The sequence below is a fragment of the Aptenodytes patagonicus genome, chromosome 3, assembly GCF_965638725.1.
Source record: "Aptenodytes patagonicus chromosome 3, bAptPat1.pri.cur, whole genome shotgun sequence".
Taxonomy (NCBI): domain Eukaryota; kingdom Metazoa; phylum Chordata; class Aves; order Sphenisciformes; family Spheniscidae; genus Aptenodytes; species Aptenodytes patagonicus.
The window spans coordinates 1,223,071-1,238,207 of NC_134951.1; the positions used below are offsets into that span (position 1 = coordinate 1,223,071).

The 15,137-nt window shown below is 53.7% G+C and overlaps 1 protein-coding gene across 9 annotated transcripts in view; it reads right to left on the bottom strand.

Annotated features, from left to right (window-relative positions):
- OTOF (otoferlin) overlaps positions 1–15,137 on the bottom strand; it is a 120,042-nt gene that overhangs the window by 7,991 nt on the left and 96,914 nt on the right. For 4 of the 9 annotated variants that reach the window (XM_076332485.1, XM_076332483.1, XM_076332489.1 and 1 more), the window contains 15 exons: positions 14,931–15,065; positions 14,273–14,434; positions 12,791–12,910; positions 11,507–11,668; positions 11,052–11,214; positions 9,977–10,107; positions 8,374–8,403; positions 7,556–7,690; positions 7,082–7,148; positions 5,001–5,125; positions 4,184–4,318; positions 3,126–3,263; positions 1,720–1,847; positions 980–1,150; positions 250–410 (listed from right to left, as the gene is read on the bottom strand). In XM_076332485.1, the coding sequence (XP_076188600.1) occupies positions 250–410; positions 980–1,150; positions 1,720–1,847; positions 3,126–3,263; positions 4,184–4,318; positions 5,001–5,125; positions 7,082–7,148; positions 7,556–7,690; positions 8,374–8,403; positions 9,977–10,107; positions 11,052–11,214; positions 11,507–11,668; positions 12,791–12,910; positions 14,273–14,434; positions 14,931–15,065 (1,963 nt within the window). Of the gene's footprint in view, positions 1–249; positions 411–979; positions 1,151–1,719; positions 1,848–3,125; positions 3,264–4,183; positions 4,319–5,000; positions 5,156–7,081; positions 7,149–7,555; positions 7,691–8,373; positions 8,404–9,976; positions 10,108–11,051; positions 11,215–11,506; positions 11,669–12,790; positions 12,911–14,272; positions 14,435–14,930; positions 15,066–15,137 lie in introns of all 9 variants that reach the window. The other 5 variants (XM_076332488.1, XM_076332486.1, XM_076332484.1 and 2 more) reach the window with 4 other exon arrangements.

The window sequence follows — 15,137 nt, forward strand, 5'->3', positions numbered from 1 at the left end:
CAGCTTTGGTGATGCTATGCCATGGACGCCCATGAGTGGTTCTGAGAGCAACCCACTGGCCTGGGTGGTCTATAAGACTCTGTCTAACTGGCCACATACTGGAAGGTCCCTTTAAGGTGGTGGGTGGATAGTGATTGCAGTGCTGCTTTGGGGTGATGGGGCCGCTACATCTGTCCCCAATCCTGGACGATGAAGGGACACCCCAGACCCCTGCTCCCCTCCACAACCTTCATCCCATGGGGCAAGTACCATTTTCATCCTCAATCTCCGTGGGGCCGGTGAAGACCCTGTTGGCAACTTTCACTCTTCCTCCCGGCCCAAAGTGCGGCCCATCCACCTTGCCCTCTTTGCACAGCTTGGACAGGATTTGGGAGGGCTTCATGGGGTCGCGCCAGGTGTTATAACCATGTCTGTGAATAGGAGGGCAAGGTCAGTGAAGTAGTAGCAAGATTTGGAGGAAAAAGCGATTTTGTCCCCCTCTGCCAGCAAAACAAATGCTACTGCCACGAAGGACCCAGGATTCAAAGGGAGAGGATCTGAGGCAGCAAACATGAAACGTCAGAGCAGACTAGGTCCCTCTGTGACCCCCCTCTACACTTTGCTAACACCCTTCCACCCCAGCCCCTTTACTCTGTGCTGACTCAGACCTGAAATCCCCAGCACACCCCACTTGACTCCCGATGCTCAGCATTGCTCCTTTGGCCCTGCTGCTATTTCAGCTCCGGCCTCACCTCTCTACCCAGCCCCACCAGTGCCCCTCAGTCCCTTCTTCCCTGCCCTGGGCTCCTTACAACCCGCTCCACTGCTGCCCTGCTGTGCTGGTCACAAAACCTGTCTTAAGAGTGAGGGTACAGCACAGACTCCTCCATTAGCAGGCAATAAAGGAGGGAGATTCCTGCAGGAGATCTAGGCTTGGTGTGGAAGATGAGACAGGCATGGGTCCAGGCAGAAGGTTGGGCAGGGAACGCTTTGCTCGTACATGGAGTAGGTCTGTGACACCCCACATGTAGCTCGGTGCTTGCTGTAGTAGCGGTTCTCCAGATCAATCTTGGTCTCTCCAATGAGGTCGTCAGTCCCCACCAAGTCCCAGTCGTACACCGCCACTGTCAGCATGGACTCCATGGGGAAGGTGGCCTCGATGTCAAAGGATCTAGGCCAGGGGAAAGAGAAAAGCTGTTGAAGGGTTTGGCTGCTACTCAGGAGAGACGCGTGGGTGAGGTGGGTCTGCTCCAGTCTGTGGACAGTGTTTAATTTGCATCTACCACTGCAGGACATTCAAGGTAGGGGTTTTAAGTAAACCTCTGCATGGCCTGTTTCAGATCCAGCAGCCCTAGACAGGAGGCGGCACAGGGTGATTGCTTGACCTGAATATCAACAGCCCTGAAACTAAGTTTGTGTGTCGCTGGAGATCCAGGCCATACTCTCACCGGAGTTCAGGCGTAATGATTCCTAAAGTAGGTACTTAATCTTGATCAGAGGTGGACGTCTCTTAAACGCCCTTTACTATATTGACCATACCACTGGCAAAGAAGGACAGATGGCTGAAATGAGGATGCCTACACTGCTTGCAAGGAAAGTTCTGTGCGATGAGTCCCGTCTTTTGAGCCCAAGCAGCAGCTGTGGGACAGCTAGGGTGCAGGTCCGAGGGCTGGCAAGCTTGGCTCAGGCTTAGCTCACCCCTTCCAGGTGCAGACAGGTAACAGGGCTGGGGCAACTCACTTTCCAAAGACAGGGTTCAGCTGCTTGGAGATGTAGTTCTCCTTGTCTTTGATGTCCGTCTTCCCCAGCTTGATGGCAATATAGGGGTCGGCTTTCCCATTGATGTCAGCTGGGTGAAGGTCCGTGGCCTGCAGAGAACAGATGAGATACATCAGTGCCATCCACAGTAGCGAGCAATTCAGGGATGGCCCCATTCTCCATCCCTGAGACCAGCTGGCGTTGCCTGGCTGTAGGCATGCGGCTACGCTCTTTGGGCCTCCTAAATAGAGTGGCTTGGTTTAAACTGGGGATAAGTCCTGCCTTGTGTTAATCCCTGTCCCGGTTTGGGGAGGGGTTGGGGCTGGCTGTGTCCCCTCAGAGAGACATAACCACAGTCTCCTTTAGCATCTCTTTCATCGGTGGAAAGAAACAGGCTCCTCTAAAGAAAGACCCAGAGCAACAACCCGACCAAGATGTCAAGACGACTTTCCCCTTCCCCTCTTGTTCTCTCCACTCGCTACATTAGGGCCAAGGGCTTCTGGCTTCTCCCCATAAAGGGGGTGAGTATCCCCAAACTCTCCAGTCCCACCCTCCATCATGGCACACAACAGCAGATGCCCATGCCAGGACACATCCAGCCAGTCCTGGTGGTTGTTGGTGCTGATCAGGCTGGTGCCTACCATTGCAGCCTCAGTCCATCGGTGATGGATGTGAGACTCGTTACCCCATTGGGCAATGGGATGCAGCACTAGATGGAGAGTTAGGCTAGCGGGAAATGCAGCCAGAATTAGGTTGCGTTAGTAAAACACCGGGACAAGGTGGTGACAAAGAGCAGCCCCGGTGCTTCTAGCAGGACTGAGATCCCTCTCAAGTGCCCGGCTTCAGTACCTCACTCACATGCTTGGGGACACACAGGTGACTAGTTTAAGGGTCAGGAAAGGACTTTTTCCAGAGCATGCTCCATATAAAGAAACGTGCGTTAGCTTAGCGCGTGTTCAAGGAGGTGCCATGCCCTTCAACCAGGTCTACTAGACCCTGCCAGCACCCATTCGACTCTGCGTGTGCTTCACTGAGGTGTCATGGCTATGTAAGGAACCGGCACCTCGCAGTCCAGGCTGATCCAAATGATTCAACTTGAGTTAAGCACTAGGACAGACACGCCGGTCCATCCTACATAGCAGAAGAAAGGTCTCTGGCTCTGGCAGGAGCTTGGATCTGGCTTGCTCCCAGTGCTTGGAGCACACAGCTATGGAGACACCATTGAAGTCCCCATCAATGAGTTGCTTCAGTCCTCATGCTGCGTCCTTGGCCCTGATGCTCTGAGCGCTAAAAACCAACATCCCTACGGCTTTGGGACCAGCTCCTGGGTGTGCACCGTGGAAGGGAGCGCAGGATCACGCCTTGCCACACCACACAGTTATACTCACCCGCACAATATAGACTCGGACCAGCACATTGATGGGGTCATTGCTGGGGATCCCCTGGAACATGCCAAAGTTGGGGTCGTATCCTGCCTCCTTGGTGATATCATCAGGGAGCGGCACTTTGTAGACACACATGGAGCCCTGGTGCGAGGGAGTGCACAGCCCGATGAGAGTTCTGCTGCTCAGGGTAAGCAGACCCATCCCAAACCACCCTTCCTGAGGACCCAGTCAATATCCTTGTTTCTAGCCATGTGCTGGAGCAGACAGGCCAGATCTGGAAAATTCCTCCACCGTGCAAGCACCTCTTCAGGGCTTGCAACCATGAGCAGAGAAATTGGACAATGGGAAGGAGGCCTGCAGAGGAATCAAACTAGCAAGGTGCTTGTGGACAGGGATTTCCAAGAGTAAAACTGACAGGAGGACAAAAGCAATGGGAATAAAAGGGTTGACGAGGGATGGGCTGAAAAATCTGGGAATTACCACATGAAACACTGCTGATTTCTATGCTCCCTAAGCATCTGATCATAGCTAAAGTGGGGAACTGCCTGCTCATCTCCTCTGCTAAGCAAACAAAGGGCAAAACCGGCATCAACAGGCTTCATCTGACCAGGATCCCACCCTCAAAAAGGTTCTTGTCCAAGAATCATATAGCTGACAGATGTGCTCCTACATTGCGGGGGTCCTGGCAATGGTGCAACATGGCCGTGAGCCCAGGTGACTGGTATTGGTGAAAAATGGTTCAGAGAGAAGCCAGGGCAAGACTTATTTCCACAGTGGGCAAGAAAGAGGATCTGCTTTTCCCTCGGACTTCTGTAAGAATCATCAAGGATCTGCTTGCTTGCAGTTCACCACTTCTGTGGATGTGCTTTTTGAAGCTATCTGATTTCTGGTGCTATCCTGGGAGGCTTTCTCTCCCTGCAAGGTGCCTGCAGCTGGGTCAATGCAAATTGGTTTCTACAGCATACAACTCCTTCCTGCTAAACCAGCTTCAGCAGAGAAACCTGTTGGCAAGGGCTCCCCAAGCTGCCCCTGCCCTGGCCCGACTCGGCAACCAAACTCACTTTGAACCTCCCCACTGTCCGCTCCTCTTCTGTTGCATTGTCGTCGTTGTCCCCAATCTTCCCACGGAGCAGGTTGAAGGTGTGCAGCCAGTCCTCAAAGTTATCAAACTCTGTTTCCAGCTCTTTGTTGAAGACCTGAGATGACAGAAAGTTAAAGGAGGGGAACTAGGTAAAAAGAAAAAAAGGTGAGGAAAAGATACGGTGACTACCCGAGTCAACTCAGAGGGAACATGGACATCTCAGCTCCTGATGCCCAATTCTCTAGGAAGGGAAAGGATCTCCAGGGTCATTGGGTTGGACCTTTATGCCACAAGCACCTCCCCGCACTGATAACGTACAAGAGGGAAGCTCAGCTGAATGGGCGAGGTGGCTGTCCCCCCTCTGTGCAAGACCCAGGTTCAAACCCCTTCTGCACCCCAGAATCAAGACTACATTAATCCTAATAAACACCACGGGCCAGTACATTGAACCAGAGCCCATCCCTGCCCTGAGTCCCGGCTGGGCCAGCCATAGCCAGGCTGGAAAACTCTCCCCTCCAGCCAGGGCACATCCAAGCTGCCCCAAGGATGATCCTATCCCAGGGCAACCCCTTTTCTGTAAAGCTTGTTGCCTCTGACTCCTTCAAGCTATGGAGAGAAGCTGGTGGTCTCAAGGCACATCTCGCCTAGGGTTAGATACCCCTCAGATAGGCAAGGTGCCTCATGCAGGGTTGATCCATCCTGCTCTGATCTCCAGGTGGCTGGGACTGCCATCCTGCCAGACTTCCAGCCTGCCACCAAGCAGGCAGGGCCTTCTCCTCCCCTGCCGACACACGCACCTTCAGTTCGTCAATCTTCTGCTTGTTCTTCTTCTCGGGAAGCTCAGGGGCTGACTGTTGCTTCTTTTTCTTATCGTCTTTGGGTGCCTTGGACTTCTCCTTGTTCTTCGCCTGACCCTTGGAGCCTTTCAGGGGAGAGTCATCAAGTTTGATTTCTGAGTCCGAGGGGAAGCGGCGAGGAGGGAGGAGATGGAAATGAGGGTGAGGAGGGGTGGAGGAGACAGGGAGGGGGGACTTGATCAAAGTCCTTCAAAGAGGAGGAGCATGAAAGCTGACAGCTGCTACTGCCTGCAACTCCCATCCCAGCCCTCTCCTGTCTTTCCTTGACTCTGGCCACTGCTGCCCAGGTCACAGCATCTCCAGGAGCCCAGAGGTCTCTGTGCAGTGAACTTCCAGAGCTGACCTGAGCAGAAGTCATTTGGAGGACTACAAAACATGGACAGAGTGCTAGGCTCTGGCTAGCTTCAACAGCAGTGAGAAGACCTGATCCTGCCCACAGCATCTCTTTTTCTTCCTTCTACTGGAGGCTTTTCCTGCTGTACGCAGCCTGGAGAATAAAACCCCAGCCTAGGTATCGCAGAGGGGACAGTGCTTGATGCTCAGCACCAGAGCACAGGCCGCTGCCCTTAAAGAGGTGTTGCCCATGACCAGCTGCAATGACAGGTTGTTAGGGTCTCTGTTCAGAGCAACCACCAGCCAGGGACATCAACTACACTGGGAACGGGCCGTCTGGAAAGGCACGTTCAAAGAAAACTTCTCCCACCCCTCTGCCATCCCCGTCCCTCGCTGCCTCTGCCAGTTTTCATGACTGCTGGGCAATGCAGATGGGGACAGACAGATGACAACAGGCAAAGACTTAATGTGGAAGAGGAAAGGAGGAAGGAATGGGAGTGCCAAAGGGAAATGCACCCTTCTCAGAAGACAAAAAGAAAACAATGGGGGACACAAGACACCCCTCCAGCCGCCCTGCCACGACAGCAAGCCCAGGAAGAAGCTGCTCAGAGTTGTCTCCAAGCTCAGCAAGACCCGGCCTCATCTTTCTCGTCATACGAAGACTAGTCTTCCAAAAGAAACCAGGTTCCGTATTTTTCTCAGCTGGAAAATCAGATGGATTTTGCATTGCCCCGGCATGACAGCAACCCACTGTCATGGGGACGCGGGACATAGGGAGAGCATGGGTGAAAGTCGTCAGGGAAATCCCTCCAAGCCCTGCTGGTGGGACTGGCAAGGAGGCCCCAGGCTGCAAATGGACAAAGTCGCCCTTGACCAACACGTCCCAACTCACCAGTGTTTTTGGCCCACATCACTTGTGGTACAAAATTCGTCTCACCTAACTTTAGACATCAGCAACACCCCATCTGAGCTACAGACCCCCCGACTTCCTTCAGGGGAAAACGCATTTAGGGTACAATTCATCTTATCGTAACATGGTATTGAAAATAGGTCAGAGAATTTGCCCTAAAAGTGCGTATTTTTCTTCACTGCCTGTGCTAGAACAGCAGACAAGGAGGCCTCTACATGCCGGTAAAAGCACTCGGATTAGATGAATCCCAGACCTTTTGTCTGGTTGAATCTTCCCTTGTAAAACTGGAGCAAAATTAAAAAAAAATTAAGCCTCCTGCAAAATGAGAATGGAAAACCCCATGAAGGTGATCTAGAAGCATCTATTACTTGGCGTGCTCAACAGACTTCAAGCACACAGTCCTATAGCTAGCACATCGGCACGGCCAAAGTGACGGGACTTTTAGCGACATACTAACTTGTCATTGCAGAAAAATGTCCTGGGACAATAACGTGGATCCTGGTCACTAGTCCGCATTACGTGCACGTGGCCTTCCTCCTGGCACGGATGGGGTGGAGGCTGCCACAATACCATGCTCTGGTTTGGATTCACCTGGCGTTAGCATGTTAGCCCAACGCAGCCCACACCAGGCTTGCATTCACAAAAATTGATCCTCCGTGGGGATATACAGCGTGGCAGAAGAGCAACAGCATGCTCCAAAAGCATGTTCAAGCACCAAAAGGAGTCCTGGTCCTACCTTTCCCTGCCACGCTCCCTCCCTCGTTCACAACCTGCTTACCCTCTGCAGTCTCCATTTCTTCCTTCTCCTCCGCTTCTGCTGCGGCTGCTTCCTGCTGCCGGAGTTGCTGGGGGAGAAATGAAGCGAACAGGGGGTGGGTGCTTGTGCCGAGGTCTCTGTGCTCACTGGAAGTGCCTAACTCAGGGTCACAGCTCGCTCTGCCCGTCTGAGCTGCGAGCGAGATTCTGGCAGTGCTGGAGAAATCAAAGTTTCTCAGTGCAGCCTTGAGCACTGATGCGGTTAAATACCTGTGTCTGAATACAAACCAGTCCACCCAGGGTGCACTCAAGGAAGAGGAACCCTGCTCAGCTCTGCCAGGTAGAAAAAAGCCTTGCCGACAGTTGGGCAAGGTTAGCGAGGAAAGCAGCACAGCCCCAAGCCTTTGGAAGTAGCTGGAAATAGGTGAGACCTCGCGGGCTGGAAACATTTTCCTCTTCCCCCCCTACATACACCCCTCCTCCGCTCTGCACCCACCTCCTTCATAGTCTCAATTGAAGCAAAATACTTGGACCACCAGTCCAGCATGCTCTCGTCTGGCTCCTCCTCTTCTACTTCTTCTCCTCCTCCTCCTTTCTTCTTCTTTTTCTTTTTCTCCTTCTCTTCCTCAGACTGCAGGGACAAGGGAAGCAAAGACAGAGAAGAGGGATCAGATGAAAGTGAAATGTCTCTTGAAGTGCAAAGGTGGTGGGTGAAGCCCCTGAGAAGGCAGAACCCTCCTGGCTGGGTGGCCTCGTTAGCACTTTCCCCCATTTACAGCCGCAGACACTGAGGCGCAGAGCAGCAAAGCAAGATGCCCAAGGCTCCAGAGGGACACAGTATCAGAGTCCCGAGACGTTCCCCTCCTGTCCGTCATCCCTTTCATCCATGTATTTCCCACATGGAAACACAGGTGCTGCAGCACCTGAATCTTACACGGTAGCAATCCTCCCTCTGCCCGGCAGAGTACCCTGGGTCCACTCAGTGGTGCAATAAAGCCTTTTGCAGCTGGTGTCTGGTTGTGGTGGGAATAACCAGCATCTCTCCCGCAGGGTGCTGCCTGCCCTGCTCCTCCTGGCACAGCTGGGCTGAGAAGTGCTGGCCCAGAAGAGCTTCCCAAGCTGCAGAGACCAGGCCACTGCCTTATCTGTTGATGAGACAACGCTGCTCTGTCTCTGCCTTGGGACGAAGGGGCGCTGGCCCCCGCCTATCTTGGGGTTGGTGAGGATGCATGGTCCTCGTTGAAAGGTGCACGGAAGGGCAGGATGGGGTGTGGAGGGTTGGGAGCAGGGATGCAGAGCAGATCCGTCACTTACCACGTCCACCTTCACCACCGCATCGGAGTTCTGCCGCCCGGGGTGGAAGGGAACAGGGAGAGGGAGAGCAGGTTAGCAGCGCAGCCTCAGCCGAGTACAAATACACACCGGCACACGCATGCATTAGAAGTCACAGACAGCTCCCCAGGGATGAAGGAACCGAATGCCTTGAATGAAGAGCCCTGGCTGGGAAAGCTCTGCATACAGGGGAGATGTCTGCTGTGACCCACGCACCAAATCCATCTCCGCGTGGCAGATGTCTCTCTGGCACTCTGCTAAGGGAGAACCACAGTCCCTGACAGCGAGGGATTGGGCCTGAAAAGACACTTTGGCCTTCAGCATGGATAACACCTCTCTGCTCTCTTGGAGTTTTTCTTGTCAATCTAGGAAGGTCTGTGGTAGATTTCAAGAAGCACGTGGGTGCTGGGGCGTTCCAGACATACCCATGCATAGATATCCTGCAGCTCCCGTTGCATGAAGCTGTGTGAGCAGACGTACATGAGACAGCTTCTTGTGCACATACGAGGAACTCTACATGCAAGTGCCTACGTAAATGCACCAGGGACCTTGTGGGGTGTGTGTATGTGTATGTATCTGTACGTGTGTGCTTGTGAGGCTTTGTACGTGCCATAGCCTTTCTGTAAATGCGCACGTGTGAGGGGCCATGCATATTTGGAGCCCACAACATGCCTGTAGGCACACGTATGCACATGTGCTGCTTGTCTGGGGGGTTGCGTGTGCATGTTGCTGCAAAGAGCCTCCTGCAAAGAGCAATCTGTTTCTTTTTGTGGAGGAAGCTCTGGAACGAGTACCAGAAGGAGTTGAAATTCCTGTTCCGCACAAGAAAATGGGCACAGGCACATTCAGTGTGTGAACAAAGCCTGATGCCTCTGGGACACATTGCCTGTCCAATGCATACGGCGCCCGATTTTCAGGGCAAGCACAACAGGTCTAAAGAGCTTTGGCTGCCTCAGACTGACTCTGTGTGGCTGGATCAGCTCTATGCCATGAGCATCTGCTGTGTCCTGTACAGCTCAGACTTGCTGTACACTGGTTGTGCAGCGACACCTCGCTGACCACCCATCCGGACTGCTGAACAGGCATTTCAGAGAGCTGACGTAGCCATCTGAACGTCTCAGAACTATCGTAAAAAGGAAAAAGGTATTAGGGAAATCTGCGTGACTCTGGCTGCTTGCAGAGGCTGTGCAGCGTGCAGTGCTTTGGAAGGGCAGGATCGCTGCAGCTGTGCAGATGGGGAATTTCTGATGGGTCACTTGTGTCTGCGTTGGTCACAGACGGGGACAGGGTTGTGCTTGTGGGTGCTCATTCCCATCTGACTGTTTTTGAAGGAAAACTTAAAGCTGTCTAGTTTGCATAGCCCAGGACATTCCTTTTCTGGGCAGCAAGCACCAGCTAATTTCAGAGAGGACAGAAAGAGGCCAATCTGTAGGACTGACGATTACCCAAGGCCCTTCATTCCAGGCATCAGCCCAACCCCACGTTCAGCAGGACAAGGTGGCCTCCATTTGGATGGAATCCCTCAAAGACTGGAAATTCAGTGAGGAAAGAGATACTAAAGTGGTGCTGACATACGGATACTCACAGCTTCCAGCTTCACCATCGTCTCCATCTTCTTGATGGGAACCTCAGGTTCCATGTTGACAACGATCTCCCCTGTGGGGTGAGAGCGATGGGCCCCATTGGCCATTGCCAGATAGCCGTTGAGGTGTTTAGCTGGACAGAGGACAGAGAAAGAGAAAGTACAAAAGAGAAGGCTAGAGAAGGGTAGTGTAGAGGAGAAACTGAGAGCTTAGGTGAGATCCTACAGGATTCATGCAGGAGTGATGTGTGACCACCTTGGTCAGAGAAGAAAAGAGGTGGAAATGAGCACAGACCCTTACAGCATGATTAAAACCCCCTTCCACAGCAAAGGAAAGCAGATGATGAGAAAGGATTGTGTTTTTTCACCTGCACGAGCCTCCAGAGGAGAAGACGCAGAGAAGACGATTGCCCTGAAAGTATCAGCTGGCATGGACACAACCGCAGGTCCAGACCCCTGGCTGGAACCAGGGATGGCCCTTGGCAATCCTCCCACAGACCTCCCGTCTCTGCCCAGCCAAGAGTGCCTCCACGTCCACCAAGGACTGGGAGGAGGTGAGCAATTCCTGTGGCTCACCAAGCCCTCGGCTGCTGTGCTGGGTGCAGGGAAAGTGGGTTTGTGACGGTTTTTGCCATGGGTGCTGATAGATGGGGTAGTGGTTGGGGTTGAGAGGGTGGCCTCAATCTGTAGCTTTCTAGTCTTTACTCAGATAGCAGCAGCAGGAGGCACTGAACGTGGCAAATTCACCTCCCAGTCTTGAGGAACATTTGGGGAGTGTAGAGTCATGAAGCTGCAGAGACGTTAGAGGTGAACCAACCTTTCTTGTCTTACAGGTATCAGGGGGAGCATGCAATTATTGCAGTGAGACCCACAGATCAAAAAATCAAAGGGCAATCACGGCCTCACACCCTGTGCCTTCTCACCCCCTTGACCCAAACCCTGAATCACTGCTTGCTTAACCAACAAGCAGGCAATATCCCATAGTCCTTACAAACCTCCACCCATCTCCCTCTTCTCCGTGCGCAATGCCCCACCGATGACCCGTACTGGGCAGGTCCCCATGGCCCAAGCCTGGTACCTGTCATATTCCAGTGCTGGGCTTTCTTATCTGGTGGGCGGTAGATGAACTTTCGGAGGGAGCTGACGGCGTGGGACCCCACCAGGGTGTAACGCCCGAAAGCCCGGCAGTCCACCACCCGGATGTTGAGGGGTGGGTGGAGCAGCTCATTCTCCGGGAGGTCCTGGGAAGAAAAGGTGTGCTGGTTATCAAGGGCTGGGTGTGGGCTGTGAGTTGTCTACTTTGGTGGTTGGAAAGGCCAGTAGGGACTAAAACAGGGATCATGTCGGAGGAAGAGGTCTGGAGCGGCTCCAGCATGGCTTGGAAGCCCTCAGAGAAAGGCCATCGCCAACTGGGATGGAGCTCATGTCCTCCATTGCTGTGGGGAAACTGAAGAAAGGGGCTAGCAGCCATGGTTTGGGGTCCAGAAAATCTGGGTTTCAGCTGAGGGCTCAGGGGGAAGAGGAAACACTCACCACTTCAAACCACTTGACCAAAGTGCTGAAGTTGGGGTTTTTCTTGTAGTTCTGGATGAGGGCTGACTGGACCCCCTTCCCAGCACACTCAATGTCCACCCGGGGCCGGTCCACCTGGGCCAGGTTCACTCTCTTCAGATCCCTCAGCCCCCAAAACAAGATCTAGGGCAGGAGGAGGAGAAGGAAGAACATGAATGTGAGAGGGTCTGCCCCTGGCTGGAGCCAAAGGAGTTGGTTCTCCACGTCCGCCCAGGAGCAGGGACTTTGCTGCAAAATGTCATCACCTGGGCAGTGGTGGATCCCCAAGGTATCCTCTCCTCCTCCACATGGCTCAGGGCTGCAGCACAGTCTCTCTCTGACACCCCACATAATCCACCCCACACCTGATCTGCGGCAGCATAAGGTCTCCAACCTGCTGCCCTCGACACTCCCTTTTCTGCCTTTCTCCCTTTCTAGCCTTTTTCTGCCATGGGACTCCGTAGAGCAGGACCAGACCAGCTTTGTCCACCCACAGTGGCTCTTGATTCAGTGCTGGCATCATTTTGTCAAAATGATATCAGTATCACTGGGGAAACTTGCCTCTCCCTTCATAGGATAACAGACTGCCGCCATGACCAAAAGTTCCCCTAAACTGAGATTTTTCTTCCTCCTGATTCCTCATGGCTGTATTCACCTTGCACATCAGAGGAATACGATTTATTTAACCAGCTGCAAATGTGTGGAAGACCAGGAGCTAGGATCCTTTTAGAGACCTGGAGATCTGGTCAGCAGCATCTCACCTGAGCAGAGATACCTACAGCCATGGGTGAATTGTGCAACGAACGTCACTGGCTGTATTGCCTGGATCACCACCAAGACAACCCAGGGAGAGGGGCCCTGATTGGATGCATCACCCTTTAGATATCTGCAGATACATGAGAGGCATTCTGCCCTTGATGCCTGAGACTGGTGGGATGCTGCTCACCTGACTGCTGTGGGTAGAGATGTATTACGTGTGTCTCTCTAATGTGCCCTGCATTGCGTCTCGGCCCAAATGCCACTTACTGCAGGGCTCTAGACTTGCTGTGGTGCCCACCTTTAAGACAGCAAGGAGTGATCCAGTTCCCTGTTCTTTTAGGGCTGCTGCAGCCTCTCTCCCCGTGCAGCCAGTACAGACATCTGGTCTTGGTGCTCAGGTAGTCATCAGAGCCTCAGAGATCCCTCCTGGCCTTCAAGCACCCATGGACAGACTCTCTTGCCCCACGCAATGCTGAATGTTAAAATTTGGTGCTCCAAGGCAATTACCTCCACTCTGTATTTACTCAGCACTGGCCGAACCCCCAGTGGCACTGGCAGGATGGGGCCCCGGTCCACGTCTGTGGGGCCATCGATTGGGGGCAGGTCTGACTTGCCCCCAGGGCCAATCTGGAAGAGATGCAGCGTGGATTAGGATCCGTTCCTTTGAGCGGGCGCTCAGCTGCTGGGAAGCAGTTTTTTGTCAGTCTCAGCTGTAACTGGCACACCCTGCTCTCATGCATGGGGTCTGTGCCGTCTCAGAGGGGTGCAGGAGCAACAAGGGTTGCTGAGCATCCAGCTGACTGTACTGTGCAGGTACTTTGGGAAAAGGCATACACCTGAGCAGAAGGTGCTGGGCAGTGCTGTGCTTCCACACAGGACAGACCCAGCAGCAAAGCAAACTTCTCAGCCCACCAACACACCCCAACCCCAGGGCTGTTCCTTTCCCTCCTGCAAGGAGTTGCATCTGCCTGGGCTAGGTGTAAAGAGGTGCAGAAATGGTCCAAGAGCTCAGCCCAGGAGCAGGTTTCAGGTCCCGTTTCCAACCCGGGGCATGAGGGAGACCAAATATCCGATGTGAGCCAGTCCCTAGAGAAAACGCCCCATTGCAAGGAAAGTTCGGGGGAAAAAAAAGGGCTTGGACAAGCACCTGCCCTGGCAGACAGAGGAGACAGGACAAGCACCTTGGGGAGTGGGACGCCAGGCTCAGCAGCAGCCTGCAAGGCTGCCCTGATCTCGCCATCGTCGCAGGGCATCTGAGGACACTGCAGGCAGATAGGCAGGCGTGTAAAGCAAAGTCTCCTTTGAAATAAAGGGGAGACCCAGAGGTGGAGGGAGCACGTAGTCCCCAGGGGTCCACCTCCCCAAGCACTGCCTGCTCCCGGCACGCACAGATGCGAGGCCAGCCTTGGGACCGCTGCCCCTGGCTGGTGCTCAGCCGCATTAGAGGTGCCTGTGGCAGGTCGGTCCTTGCACATCCGAACCCACCAGCACTGCGCTGAGTTTGCTGGGGCCTCTCTCTTAGCCGGGACGTCTCATGCTCCCTGCACGCCAGGAGTCTGCTGAGACATGTTTTCATTCGTTTTCATTCATTTTCATCATATTTTTGGGATGCTGCTATGAATTCACACCCCTTTTTCCTGAGACCTTCAAATTGGCATCTCCAAGAACGCCAGGACTCCCATTGGCACCTCCCGTATCCCAGTGATGACGCGGAGTTTGGGCTAATGCAACACTTTTAGTGGGGTGTCCTGTCCAGCAGGATGGCTGGGACTCTCTGCACATCATCCTGACCAGCATAACTGGGCAGGAGCTGCCCTCTCACCGGGTTAGTAGCTGTGCTAAACCCTTCTAGCTTTTCTAGGATGTATGAACAACCTGCTCCTTGCAGCACCTAAGATATATAAGCACGGGTTAAGCCCCGCTCCCTTGCCATCCCCCCATCCCATCTTTTCCCTCCCTTGGTCTGGGGTGGCTTTGGCCAGCTGGTACCTGGAGCAGCTCGAAGGCAGCCAGCAGGTCGCCTGCTGTGGAGTTGCCCCGGTAGATCTGGTAGTACTCCAGCTGTGGGGGGAAGCGTGGGGGGCAGTAGTGCTCATCCGACATCTTCACCACCGGTTTGGCAAAGGTGCGGCCCATGAAGTCAGCTTTGCCCTGGAGAGGCGAAGAGAGCGCATGGGTTTGCTGATCCAACATGAGGTCTCCCAAGTCAGCCCCAGAGCCCTCCCCATCGTGGTCAGAACAGGACCAGCCCACTGGGCCTGGGACACCAAAGCTCAGTGCCAGCTTTCACTCCTGGCTTCTTCAGATAAGGTGAAGGAGGTGGCCTAGGGCTGGGACAGCAAGGAGGCCAGGACTTGAGCAGCTTTTCTAAAGGGAAAGACTCAGGTAATGTCTCCTTGCCTCCAGCCTCACAAACAAAAGCTCTTGCTTCACTCTCCAAAAATAAGATATCATTAAGTTGAGTCTGAGATCTAATGAGCAGCAGAGGCTGCTCATGCCATGGGAGATGTCGGGGGGGGGACCATCTTCCAAGGGTCGGGAGAAAATCTGCTTCTCACATCCTCTGCACCATCTGCCTTGCCTCTGACTTAGAAGTGATCGCAGCATCTAAATCATAAACATTTTCCTTTGCTGGGATTCATCTTACCACTGTGTCCTGGTCATAGATCTCAATGACAATTATGGGAGGGTCATCCCGCATCTCATGAGCTTCCCCATACAGCTCCACATTGTCAAAGACCAGCAGCTGGTCCCAGGTCGGGCAAAGGGTCTCGTTGAGAACCTGGAAGAATGGGAGAGGGACTTACCAGTCCGGGCAGGGGCTAACGCCCTGTGCAAGGGCAGCAGACAGGGC